Source organism: Penicillium macrosclerotiorum (genome assembly GCF_028827735.1).
Source record: "Penicillium macrosclerotiorum strain IBT 26536 chromosome Unknown utg000007l_segment0_segment0, whole genome shotgun sequence".
NCBI classification, from domain to species: Eukaryota; Fungi; Ascomycota; class Eurotiomycetes; order Eurotiales; family Aspergillaceae; genus Penicillium; species Penicillium macrosclerotiorum.
In genome coordinates, this window is record NW_026643086.1 from 3,418,782 (window position 1) to 3,432,492 (window position 13,711).

The following is a 13,711-nucleotide window of genomic DNA, read 5'->3' on the forward strand; positions in this document are numbered from 1 at the left end:
GACCGGCGCTCATTAACTAATATGCCTCTTTCTTGCCATTAGCTGTCGCATTACTCCCAGATCATGCCCCCGGCGGGGGGTAAACGATACCTTACCTCCACTGCAGTCTTCGTGAGTGAAGTGGTCAAGTTGGCCGTCGCCCTCACAATGGCCCTCTATGACGTCTCGAAAACTGCACCGCCATCCATGCCCGCCACCTCCCTCTTCTTCTCGCTCACAAGTGCTGTCTTCTCGGGCGATAGTTGGAAGCTGGCTATCCCCGCCGGCCTCGGGGTCCTGTCAAACTCCCTCCAATACATTGCGTTGTCAAACTTGCGCCCGGCGGTATTCATGGTTACCTATCAGCTGCAGTATGTGCCCATAGCTCTCTTCGGCTCGGTGGTTTTCCAACGGCATATGACGGGTCGTAAATTGGGCCTGATTGTACTTCTTCTGGCGGGCTTTGCTTTGGTCCAGCTCTCCAATACCAACGTGGAGCAGATGTCTCTTCAGGATGAACGGTCATCGCTCCATTTTCCACGATCTCTCGAAGAGTGGAAGGCCGTCAAGGGCGCTACAGGGAACCTGCACAAGCGTTCCGCCACCTATGAAGGCATTGAAGAGGACCTCCTGACGGCTGATCCACGTCTGAACCCTTTTGTGGGCCTCCTGGCCACAATTGGCGCTGTCTGGGCGTCTAGCATTGGTGAGGGATATTTTGAGAAGGTTCTCAAGGACAGCTCAAATCACACATCGATGTGGGTGCGCAATGTGCAGTTAGCAATTTATGCCGTTTTCCCCGCCTTGTTCATTGGTGTTGGGTTTCGGGATGGCGAGCGAATTGCCAACGATGGTTTCTTTCAAGGCTACAATTGGGTCGTATGGTCGACGATCCTGGTCCAGGCTCTTGGTGGCATCCTCTCCACCTTCTCCATTGGCCATGGACAGAGAGACCCTAGGTCGCTGGCCACCACGGCCAATATCGCTTTGAGCATCGTTGGAAGTGTCTGGCTTTTTGACTTTGAACTTTCCCCAACAGTACGTCTCTCACTATGATCCTCTCCGCTGTGTAAATTGATTCTGACAATATCTCCTTTTTTTAGTTTGTATTGGGCTCCGCTGCAATTCTTGTAGCCACCCACTATTATGGAAACCCAAGATTTGGCCCAGCCGTGGCCAAAGTCGGTGGCGTGCGCCCACCGCCCATCCGTGTCGATGCATATGAGAAGGACTCCGGCAATGGAAATGGCTCTCCTGTCAACGGGTCCACCAACGATTTCTCGATCAAACTCCCTTCCACCCCGTTCCTTTCAGATGGCATGTCATCATCTCGACCAACCTCCCCGAACCCGGGCCATACTCGGGTGAGCTCCAGCCGAAACGTTAGTGGGGCCACTTTTTATGAAAAAGAATAGTAGAAATGCCCATTACGTTTGGTCTTCCGCTCTGCTTGATCACCCCTGATGTGGTAATGGAAATATGAAACTTGGATACCGGATAGATCCGATGAGAACCGTGCTTCCTGACAATCGAGGCCATTTTGATATTTGCCCTCGTAGGTTGCGGCCGGTCTATGTGAGCATGTTGTATAACGTCGAGGAACCGTTGAATCTCGGTCATGTATGCATATATACGAAGCAATGAGAAACTTCCATATACCCCAATACAAACTCTAGCAATGGCGGTTCTGGTGCTGGGCCGCGAGTTGACGCCTGTCCACGTGCCGCCATCCTATCCTATCTCTTCCCAACTTTCTTTCAACTTCTTAGTTAGATCTCCCCTCCCAACATCTTCGACAATTCAACGACAATTCAACTTTCTACATCATGAAAATCAATCCATATAGTCGTTCAAAGCGATTTGAACCGTCTCCCAAGAGACGTCGACTTGATGCGGGCTCTGCTAATGCCTCTCAGAGCAGCAGAGTAGGACTCATTGACCAGGGGCTTATTGATGGATCCCACCAGTCCCAGCATTTCGCGACAGTCTCCGAAGGCCCATTGCCCCCACAAGACTTGATTTCTACGTTTCGTGACGAGGAGTCTCAATTGGATGCGTTCGGTACGTTTCAATCGTCAAATTTTGTTGGCAGTTATTGAAGTCCCTCCAGATCTGGAGCTTCTCGCTCAAGATGACCAATCGGATGTATTCCAAGTACAACAGTCTATGAACCCTCGATTAACTCCCCAACAAGAGAGCTTTGTGACCAGCTACGATGATCATAATGCCTCACCGCAAAGATCTCGCTTCTTTGATCGTATGTAACCCTTTGGCATCTAGTTGAAATCTTCTGTCAATTTCCACGGTACTTATGAATTATAGCAAGCCTTGAATTCAGCTACGTGCATGAACTTGGCTCTAGCCAATCCGAACTTACTTCTGGCCCGCCATCAAGCCCACTGATGAGGTTGAATCAAAGGAAGGGAACATCTTGGCTTCCACGACCATGGCTGGAACCTCAAAACTGCTCATCGCAGTATGAAGCAACCCCATCTTCACGCTTGCCAGTCACTCTGTCTCAACTGAATACCGCATTGCCCAATGACGTGCCAAGTCAAAATGCCTCACCATTTGATAATATCCCGCTCTCCGTGCGAGGCATAGTCCTAGTTTCAGTGCAAGAACTTCCAGAGCGCTACCGCAGTTTATATCCATTTCCATTATTCAACGCTATTCAATCCAAGTGCTTCCAACCCGTATACCATACCAACGACAACATCGTGCTCTCGGCGCCAACAGGGAGCGGGAAGACAGTGGTCATGGAACTTGCGATTTGCAGACTACTCGATGTTCTGAAGGATGAAAGATTCAAAGTAATATATCAGGCTCCAACGAAATCTCTTTGCTCTGAAAGATTTCGCGACTGGAACGCCAAGTTCGCAAAACTGGACCTGAAATGCGCGGAATTGACAGGCGACACGGACCACATGCAACTTCGAAACATACAGAACAGCCAAATCATAATCACTACGCCCGAGAAGTGGGACAGTATGACACGGAAATGGAAAGACCACATGCGTCTCATGCAGTTGGTGAAACTTTTTCTCATCGACGAAGTTCATATTCTTAAAGAAACACGTGGTGCAACTCTCGAGGCTGTTGTATCTCGGATGAAGAACATTGGCTCGAATGTTCGCTTCATCGCTCTAAGTGCGACGGTTCCCAATTCAGAGGATATTGCAACCTGGCTCGGCAAAGATTCGACTAATAAACATGTGCCAGCACATAGAGAGCATTTTGGTGAGGACTTTCGGCCTGTGAAGCTTCAGAAATTCGTGTATGGGTATCATCAGTCGATAATGAATGATTTTGCGTTTGACAAAATTTGCGGCTCAAAGTAAGTATACACAAAATGGAGTTTTCCAGTCCCAATCCGGCTGATGAGTTTTCAGATTGCCGGACATCATTGGGAAACATTCAGGTCAAAAGCCTATCATGATTTTCTGCTGTACAAGAAATTCGTCTGTTTCGACGGCCAAAGATCTTGCTCGTTTGTGGAACATGACAAACCCACCTGCCAGATGCTGGAAAGGCCCTGGGAAGAGGATTGAAGTCTATAATGATGACTTGAGAGGTATTCTTGAGCTACATTAATTTTGAGGGGTATCTGTAATCTGGTCCTGATTGTGTATAGCAATGATCTCTGCCGGCGTGGCATTCCACCATGCTGGGCTCAGCGCGACCGACAGACATGTTGTCGAGAAAGGATTTTTGGAGGGACAGATCAACGTCATCTGTTGTACTTCGACTCTGGCCGTGGGCGTGAACCTGCCATGCCAGTTGGTGATCATTAAAAACACCGTCGGGTGGCAAGAGGGAGGCTGTAAGGAATACTCGGACCTAGAGATGATGCAGATGCTTGGCCGGGCAGGACGGCCTCAATTTGATGAAAGTGCTACTGCAGTGATCTTGACGAGAAAAGAGCGAGTTGGTCATTATGAAAGGTTAGTAGCGGGTTCGGAGAGCCTTGAGAGTTGTCTTCACCTTAACCTCATTGATCATCTCAATGCGGAAATCGGACTGGGAAATGTTACCGACGTCGAATCTGCGATCAAGTGGCTTGCGGGAACTTTTCTCTTTGTTCGGCTTCGTCGGAACCCTACTTGCTACAAGCTCAAGGAGGGTGCAAGTCAGGAAGATGAGGATGCACTGCTTCGGCAGATATGCGAGAAGGACATCCGACTTCTCCAGGACTGTGGACTTGTTGCAACCGGTCAGCTTTCCTCGACTAAGTTCGGTGACGCCATGGCTCGGTATTACATTCGATTTGAGACCATGAAAGCCTTGCTCGCCCTAAAACCACAGGCAAACATTTCTGAGATTGTAGGTATTTTTTCTTTCCAGTGACCTGGTTGAGCTAACATGAACAGTTTGATGCGGTCGTTCAAGCTGAGGAGTTCCGAGAAATTCGTTTAAAACCAGGGGAAAAGATGCTCTATCGAGAGATCAACCGTGACCCGGGAATCCGGTATGCTATCAAAGTTGACATCGCACTTCCATCCCACAAAGTCTCGCTTCTACTTCAAGCAGAGCTCGGTGCTATCGATTTTCCAAACACCGACCAGCTACAGAAGCACAAGTTCTCGTTCCAGCAAGATAAAAATCTCGTATTTGCACATGTGAACCGCTTGATTCGCTGCATCATTGACTGTCAGATTGCAAAAGAAGACTCGGTTTCCACATGCAACGCCCTTGAATTGGCACGTGGATTCGGTGCAAAGGTCTGGGATCATTCACCGCTTCAAATGAAGCAGATTGATCAAGTGGGTGTGGTAGCTGTACGGAAACTTGCGGCCGCTGGTATCACAAACATGGAGGAACTTGAAGCTGCTGAAGCCCCACAAATCGATATGATTCTGAGCAAGAACCCACCCTTTGGGACAAAGCTTTTAGCCCGACTGAGGGATTTTCCCAAGTTGAGAGTTGCAGCTGAAATGATTGGAAAGGTAAGTATATGTAAATACCCACGTTACTATATGGATATCTGTTGACTTCGAATTCTACGCCATAAAGTCCGGAGATGTTAAAATACGGTTTAAATTCGAAGTAGCCTTCATGAATGAAAAGGTCCCGATTGTCTTCCAGCGACGACCAGTCCATGTTTGCTGTTTATCAGAAACCTCAGATGGCCGGCTCATCGATTTCAGACGCATAAGGTACCTGGGATGCTAGAGCTCGACAACGGCTGCTTCGTCACTAACGTGTTCCAGTGCTAGACAGCTTCTGAATGGCTTTGAGGCAACTATTGTTGCAGATATCAAGGAACCAAGCCAATTCATCATCTGCCATACCATGTGCGACGATATTGGTCAGTAGTAGTACAGTGCGTTTTAAAGTCTTCACTGATTCTTGCTAGCCGGTACTGCGAGAAAAGCTGAGATCAAGCTTAATCTTACCGGACATCCATTTCCACCTAATAAGCCAAGGCGAAGTGGAACCAGATTTGAAAAAACCACAGTAAAGTCAAAAATCGACACTCGTCAACCCGATGTTTGGGATCTCCCTATAAGCCCGATCAAAGGTCTGTCAGAAGCCGATAATTTTGATGGGGATGATTTGCAGCTTGACGACTTTTTGAACGTGATAAAGAGGTGTCAGAACCCCAAACCTGCCAGTCCTCCAAAAGTATCAAGGGAAAGTTTAAAAGACGATTTAGATTGGCTATCCCTGGACGACACCCCAAGCCCTTGTCGGCAGCCCTCAGTCAAGCGCTCTAATAGAAGGAGTAAGTTGGTGTCGGAAACAGGACTTCAGGATGATGGAATACATGAACCATTGCAACTTCCAAATGGAAATTGGGCTTGCAACCATAAATGCAAGGACAAGACAAGGTAAGCACTTTCTGGTATAGTTTTGATAGACTAACTGACATTTGTAGTTGTAAACACTTTTGCTGTCGCGATGGTCTTGAGAAGCCCCCCAAGACCAGTAAACAGAAATCCGCTCTCACGTCAAAACCTAGTAACCTCAGCCAATTGACATTGTCGGCAACCATTACCAAGCGAGATACGAAGGCATACCCTGAGAAAGGAAAGCAAACAACCAAACAGAAGTTTATTGACGAGAAAAAATCAAGCAATATATCAGAAACGACTCCTTTCAAAACTTCAAACAAGCGAAGATCTTCAGATCAGCACCACGCCCACGCCATAGATAACAACAAAGGTTTTTTCTCACTGTCAGACAAAAAGGAAGAAAATGTTTCGAGGGGAATGTCTCCCAGTGATTACCATGATGATGATAGTCTGGACGACTTCCCACCCCTCTCAACTCTGTTAAAAGACAGAACCTCTGCTTCCGGAAGGTCTACATCAATGCTGTCATCCACGGTGCTGCTTCCGAGTGAAAAGCCAGATAGGACATTCCATCGCAGTCTTTCCGACGCGAGTAGTGAATTCTTCAAAACAGAAAAAGGACTCACGAGTCCAAAGACCCCAAAATACATTGAAATCTCAGATGACTCTACGCCAAACCCGGACATTTTCACTAACCCCGGTGACTTGGAAAGCTCTGCTATAACGGAGTCTCATTCTATATCCAGTCGACAACCCGTGGCCTTTCCAGCCAGGAGGCCAAGCAATCCTTACTGGTTCGATGAAAGAACCTTGAACTCAATAAAAAAATCACCATTTCGAATTTCTCTTCTTCCTGAACTGAACACCATGCACGCCCTTCCTCGTTTGGAGCCCATGTCTGCTCCTGTTTCAAACGTAGAAGATCTCAAGGCCCAGGCCTCCTCTGACACCTCTTCTGGATGGGACGATATTGATCGACTTTTGCTGGAAGAATTTAACGATGCCATAAATCATTATTAAGATCAATGATTATGGAGTATTATTTGAGAGGGGTTGCTCTTTTTGCGAACGGAGAAATTAGCGGAGAGGATTATTGCGCCTGCCTCGAAATGGGTGTTGAGGTATTTTTATTTTGCAAGTGTTATATAAGTAGCTGTATGTACTCCATTTTCCCTGGCGAATGGGGCTTACCTATTTCAGTTGTCGCCGCTTTTATGACAGCGCTCAGGTCCAGGCTTAGAGCCACTCTTTGTGACGGGTCAGTGAGCACTCAGTCATCATGATCATGAGTATCCGCTAAATAATCTCAATGATGACGCAGAAGTATCTATTAATGTTGAACACCTAGTCTATATCTTGCCCATACTCAAAATAATATCAGTTCGCCACAACTCTGATCAATTTTCTATCTACTATTGAACAGCTCTCCCGTTTTTCTGGTTGAGCTTTTCTTCATCTTTCAAGATTTCTTTTTTACCAGTAGTTCTTCAACTTCGAAAATGAGGTCACAAAAGAGACTTGAGCATCGTTGATATCATCTATATGTATTTTGGGATATATTGAATAGAAATTGACCTTATTAGGTATATTGTTAATAGATCTGGTGCTAGAAGTAAGTTGATGATTTGAAAGAAGGCAAGTTGCTGCTGGCTATCTGATCTCACATTCGTGCCCATTTAAGAGCCCTCTCCAGGCCTTGATCCAATTCGGATCGCCTTGACGCTAATCTCATTTTTGCCCGCCTTCAGAGACCCTGAGGTGCTCGTTTTGACCTCTTTCACCATCATCTTAATTACGAGCTTAATTTTACCGCGGGGGGAGGGGGGCTAATTGAGTTATGGTTTATTGGCAGAAACGTCATATCCTTTAGAAAGAGTCATTGTCATCAATTTATCGAATCTCATTTTTTTTTTGCTGCTACTACGTAGCATTTAGGAGCAGATTAGATCAATCTTTATTCTGTGAGAGTCCTGGGTGTCAAATGCACCTTTAATGGGCCCTTCTCCCACATCAAGAAATTTCTTTGCTTCATCCAATCTTTACTTTCATCTGCAATCTTCATATCGAAGTTAAACATAATAAGAGCGAGAATTAGACGCATTTCACTGTATGCAAGACTATTCTCTGTTAGTATCTGATATTCGATTTGATAAATACTATGACGCAATGCATACTTTCTTCCTAGACAGTTTCTTGGCCCAGTATGGAATGGCTGAAATGCATCACGGCAATCGTCCACGAACTTTGGATCCGATAAAAACCGTTCTGGGTGATATGAGTTGGGGTCTTTGAAATACTTCTGGCGGCGATATAATGCCCATTGATGAATTGAGATATTAGTCTGAAATCAAAAATGTTAATATGAGAATTCTTAGGATTGATTTCAATTGAACACCAAAAAGAACTTTTTTTTTCTAAACACTTACATTTTCTGGTATGTATTCACCTAGAACCCTAGCTCCGCCCTTGGGACAAACACGAGGAAGGCCATTGGCAATTGGTGGATACATGCGTAATGCTTCATCAAGACATGCCAGCATATATGACAGTCTGTTAACACTGATCAAGGTGATCTCTTCCTGGTTGTCAAATGATGAACGGACTTCATCCTTCAGTTTTTCATAGGCACTGGGATTCTGTAACAAGAGATAAGTTACTCTACTCAGAGCTGATGCAGTTGTCTCGGAGCCTCCGATGATCAAGATCTCAGCATTAGAAATCAATTTTTCTATGCCAAGTTTCTATTCCATCTCATTTTAGTTGAAATGCTAGCAATATTGAGTGCTTTAGTAATTAATTGGCTTACAAGTTCATCTTTCTTCTTAAGCAATCCCTCAATGAGATCCGGTCGTTCCTCCGAGATAGCGACGCGACGAAGCATCTTCGCCTTTGTCAGATCCTTGTGCTTCTGATGAGCTTCTTTCATGGACTTTGGAACAAGCGACAAAAGTAAGTACTTCAGAGAAGGAACGAATGACAACGCCTGTAGCAGGGTGCCCACGTAAGCTCCTTCGAAAATACCTTTGATCCAGTGATCATAGTTGCAGCCCTCCAAGCACCCAAAGGGCTCTCCAAACGCTAAGTCACCAATGATATCGAATGTAGTAAAATTATACCAATCAAAAATCACCAAGCTGCCACTCTTGCAGTTTTCGTGAAGTTTTTGAAGTAAGAGATCAACATATTTCCGGATCATAGGCTCTTGGGCTCTCATACTTTTCTCAGAAAATCCATGAGCCATTTGACGGCGCAATAGTCTATGCTCATCAGTATTCTCATTGACAATGTGCAAAGGCTCATCGAGTGGGCGGTAGAACCAGTTAGCTTTTGTCATTTCCGCCTCTCCGTTTTTGTGGCCAAATAGATCTTTCCAAGCATCTGGGTGAGAGAAAGCAAGCTCGTTAGGTGCAATACGCACGATATCTCCATAACTTTCATGCAATTCTAGCATGTCAAATGGAAGGGTACCGCGTATCGCACGACAGAAGTATGGGATACGAGAAATTGCATGAGATATCGGTCCTGGGAACCGACTTAACGGGTGAAAGTAAACATTGTAGATGACCGTTGTGACGATGTAAATAATTAGCTAGCACTCTAATTGTTATTTAATATTCACTTGGGTATTTGATTTTAGCAAAGGAGAAATACCGTAGAGATCGCAGCTGTTAGGACGGATTTTGCGTTCGTCAACGCGCTTATTTCTTGCAGCATGGTTTTTGTCAGATGAGGAGGGACTGCGTCATAATTTTTAACTGCCAGCGGAGGAGATTCCATCAGAAGATGGGGTTTCAATAGTTATATCACTAGGGATCTTGGCTCATGATCGTCGCACAAATTCGCCACTAGAGCTAAAGATAGACAGAAAGCAATCATCTCCGCATCAACTCAAAGCGACGCACTATGCTATTATTTAATTTTATATCGAGCGAAATTTTATTGGTCCAGGAGTTCCACTTCTCGACCCGTATCGTGATTTTGCAGAAGTTGAACAAGGCTTACCAAGGTCCACGGACTAACTTTTTGTGCCTAAGGTCCGAATTCGAACCCGAACCCGGACCCGAACCCGAACCCGGACCTCAAACTTTAAATCACTATGAAAAAAAGCTTGGTAGATCCCAGGTCGAGTACCAAATTCGATGATAATGAAGGCCTGTTTCTATATTAAAACTGAGCTAGTTTGATTGACATAGCGCTCTGCAGATATCTAGACTTAGCACCTACGCGTCTAGGAGCCTTTTGGTAAGTTGGGCTGGCGATCGTGAAACATACAACCTTGGGACCTATTTGTCCAATCTTGCAAGATTTTCCATCACAAAACTTTCCTTCTCAGCAGCCTAAAAAGACCAGGATTACTTAATTGTGACTGCCTAGATCAGTTCTCTATAAATTATCGTAGCGAAGGTATTGTGAGGCAGTCCAGTCCAAGTACTACCTACTCAATCTCTCTTTAATTAATTCCATTAACTATACCAACGTTGAAGGCTTCTCGTTCATAATGGCCTCAAGACACTGCGAGCTGTACATGTACACTCCAAGTCTACCTCTCGCTGCTGTTGCTGTGATCACATTTTCAAGCCTAGCATCTGTTCTTTGCTTCCGGATGATCCAGACCAAGACCTGGTCTAGCATATTCTTCGTCCTTGGGGCTATATGTGAGTGATTGAGAACATTGTTGTATCCAATTTTTTTTTAATAACCAACAGCGCTTAGTTCAAGCGTCAGGCTATACAGCTCGCCTATTTTCGACACTAGACACATGCAACCGCGCAGCGTATGGCGCCCAATCAGTCCTCTTATTACTAGGGCCGACCTTGATCATGATGTCAGTCGACATGATGCAGACTAAGTTCGCCTGTGCTTTAGATGCGGAGAAACATTGCTTTATCCCAATAAAGTGGCAGCGGCCACTCTATTTGGGCACCAATACTGTTTTGATTTTCCTCCAGGCTATTGGAGGCATCATGGTCGTCGCATCTACCTCCACTGCCACAGTTGCCGTGGGAACAAAGATGACAATCGCCATTTATGTTGCCCAGACTTTATTCTGGGGACTTGTGTTTGCAGACAATATTTTCATGATGTTTCGTCTCAGCGGTCAGCCAACAGAGGCCAGTAAAGATTCCTTGACGAATTGGAAAATGTGGAATCAACTTTTCGGTCTCTCGACTGGCATCATTGCATTTGGGCGCAATGTGATGCGCTTAACTATGGCTGGTCAGGTCGCTTTCCTGGTGGAAAATGAATGGCCATCATATGCATTTGATGGATATCAAATGATAATCGTACTAAGTGCCTGGGAGATTTGGTATTTGCCAGAGAGGTGTGAGACTATCCGTGGTAGACGAAGCTACAGAAGCCTCACACGGCTTGAAAATATCAGACACAGCCCTGTATAAATGGCTGGAGACCAGTTCATAAATGTATCAGAGAATTTCAAATACCTCGCCCTGAGCTTGGAAGCTTTCATTAGCCTGGAGGAAGTTTTACATCTGGGTGGATAACTCACGATAATAATGTACACATACCCTCAAAACTCTGCATGTAATTGGTGTAATATCCACTGTCACCAATTATTGACCCCACAATTATGAACCAATGATATATCAGCAACCCCGAATACGACATGCTTGCGCGGATCTTGCCTATGTCTCGTGGGTGTTTGAGATGCGCTAACAGTTGCCCCTTGGACTTTTTTTAGGTCATAAATCACACAAATACTCATCGGATCCATGATCTCCGGGCATAATGTGGATAACATTTTACACCCATGAAACATAAATAGTTCACAAGTAACCGCTACGCCGGTTTGTCTCGAATTCTGGCGTAGACACTACTATGTCTTTCTGTTTAATCATCTTCAATCCGCAAAGAAATTCCTTGTGTCATATCACTTGACACTGCAGCTCAAAAATCGCAGCGAAAAGCCTCCTCCTCTGAGACCAAGTTATTGTTATCAATGAGATGAGACACACAAGTGGTAAAAAGGATGAAGGAAGCGAGACAGACCTGGATGTATTTTGGAATGAACCGGTTGACCAGGATCCTGCAAATCCCATGAATTGGAGCTCAGCTCGAAAATGGACTATTGTCGCAACCGTCTCATTCATTACATTTTTGACGTATGTTCTCCCAACTTTCTTGGACATCTTGTTTCGTTTGAACCTTTATCTAACAACCTCAGTCCCCTCGCTTCATCCATGTTTGCACCCGGCGTACCCCAGGTGATGGCGGACTTTAATAGCAGTTCAACGCTCCTCGCTACCTTTATTGTCTCCGTTTATATTCTCGGATTCGCCTTTGGGCCTTTGATAGTTGCCCCGCTGAGCGAGTATAGTGGTCGCGTGGTGGTTTATAATGCATGCAACGTGCTCTTCTTGATATTCAATATTGCCAGCGCTGTGGCTCCAAATTTGACCTCGTTGGTCATTTTTCGATTTTTAGATGGCGTCGCAGGCGTCACACCAACAACCATTGGGAGTGGAACGATTGCTGATATTATTCCCACGGAGAGCCGCGGTCGAGCGATGGCGCTTTGGTCTTTGGGACCTCTCTTTGGGCCTATCATTGGTCCCGTGGTTGGCGGATACTTGGTTGAGGCCACAAGCTGGCGATGGGTTTTCTGGGTTCTTGCTATTGTTGTATGTGCTCTGTGGACAGATGAACTGCAACCACGAAACCAAATCATGACTGACCTTTCGTTTCCTTGACTTTAGGGAGGAATCTCTGCGATTGCCTTCTTTTTCATCGTTCCTGAAACCCATGCACCGACTATCCTAGCACGGAAAGCAGCACGCTTGCGAAAAGAGACAGGAAACATGGGATACAAATCTCGCTTAGACGATGGAATTCCGGCCAAACAAAGATTTTTGCAAAGTCTTGTTCGTCCATCAAAAATGTTGCTCCTTTCACCAATTGTTGCTTCCATGTGCATCTATATCGCAGTTCTCTACGGTCTTCTCTATATTCTTTTTACAACGTTCACTGAGGTGTTCGAAGGGCAATATGGATTCTCCTCGGCCACAAGCGGTCTCTCTTTTCTAGGAAGTGGAGTTGGTATGCTACTTGGTCTGTTATACGCAGGAGTTCTGAGCGATCGTATGATCAAGTTGAGGATCAAACGCAATGAACAGCCCCAGCCGGAGGATCGACTTCCTTGGTATATTGTCTTGCCTGGATCTCTGAGCATTCCTGCTGGGCTGTTCATATACGGCTGGGGCACTGACAAACATGTTCATTGGATTGTTCCCGAGATTGGCAATGCGGTAACAGGATATGGCATGATCATTACTCTTATGGGAATCCAGACATATCTAGTTGATGCTTTCACAAAACATGCTGCAAGTGCAATTGCGGCCTGCACTGTTCTACGGAGCTTAGCTGGAGGTCTTTTGCCCCTGTGTGGATTGAAACTCTATGACAAGTTGGGCCTGGGATGGGGTAATACCCTGTTAGCTTTTCTTGCATTGGCCATGTCACCTATTCCTATTCTGTTTCAATACTTTGGAGCACAACTGAGGGCTCGGTCAAAACCTTTGAATTAGAATTTCCAAAATTGTGGTATGTCAATCACATTTCTCATTTCAAAGCACTGAATTGTATGCTATCATAAATAGTGAAATAACTACTGTTTAGTTACATTTGTAGATTCGGGGGTCTGGCATATGTTCTCTTTCGGTTAGTGTTGCTAGCCTTGATACTTTCCATCCATCACAGCGGGCAATTTTGTCATAGTCCGACCACTCGGTCCTTCCATAAACCACATCTATTGAATAATATCCAAAATTTATGAGCGCAACGGGAAATTGTTGCATGATTTGATCCAAAAATTCGCCAGGGTGTTCCATTAGCTAGGCAAATATATCTGTTTTCTGAAGCTTTGGCCTCTCTCCTAACTTGAAATCGATCCCCAGAGTGTTTATGAGAGCATGCAAGCC

At 45.3% G+C, this 13,711-nt stretch overlaps 4 protein-coding genes across 4 annotated transcripts; 3 read left to right on the plus strand and 1 right to left on the minus strand.

The window, feature by feature from the left end:
- Nucleotides 1-63: 63 nt before the first annotated feature.
- Nucleotides 64-6,794, plus strand: N7462_008061 (uncharacterized protein; the record flags this gene model as incomplete). Its single annotated transcript, XM_057079779.1, has 12 exons — nucleotides 64-1,017; nucleotides 1,083-1,343; nucleotides 1,896-2,040; nucleotides 2,090-2,236; nucleotides 2,302-3,316; nucleotides 3,372-3,553; nucleotides 3,614-4,302; nucleotides 4,350-4,925; nucleotides 4,993-5,135; nucleotides 5,190-5,287; nucleotides 5,336-5,810; nucleotides 5,858-6,794. 12 exons carry the CDS (start codon nucleotides 64-66, stop codon nucleotides 6,792-6,794), a joined length of 5,622 nt encoding a protein of 1,873 aa, XP_056932449.1.
- A 934-nt stretch (nucleotides 6,795-7,728) lies between these two features.
- On the minus strand, nucleotides 7,729-9,488 carry N7462_008062 (cytochrome P450; the record flags this gene model as incomplete). The annotated part of the gene is made up of 5 exons (XM_057079780.1): nucleotides 7,729-7,891; nucleotides 7,949-8,115; nucleotides 8,201-8,515; nucleotides 8,581-9,363; nucleotides 9,426-9,488. 5 exons carry the CDS (start codon nucleotides 9,486-9,488, stop codon nucleotides 7,729-7,731), a joined length of 1,491 nt encoding a protein of 496 aa, XP_056932450.1.
- Nucleotides 9,489-10,272: 784 nt separating this feature from the next.
- On the plus strand, nucleotides 10,273-11,173 carry N7462_008063 (uncharacterized protein; the record flags this gene model as incomplete). The annotated part of the gene is made up of 2 exons (XM_057079781.1): nucleotides 10,273-10,429; nucleotides 10,488-11,173. The coding sequence occupies 2 exons, from the start codon at nucleotides 10,273-10,275 to the stop codon at nucleotides 11,171-11,173; spliced, it is 843 nt and encodes a 280-aa protein (XP_056932451.1).
- Nucleotides 11,174-11,738: 565 nt separating this feature from the next.
- N7462_008064 (MFS transporter) lies at nucleotides 11,739-13,318 on the plus strand (the record flags this gene model as incomplete). The annotated part of the gene is made up of 3 exons (XM_057079782.1): nucleotides 11,739-11,896; nucleotides 11,959-12,415; nucleotides 12,491-13,318. 3 exons carry the CDS (start codon nucleotides 11,739-11,741, stop codon nucleotides 13,316-13,318), a joined length of 1,443 nt encoding a protein of 480 aa, XP_056932452.1.
- Nucleotides 13,319-13,711: the final 393 nt, after the last annotated feature.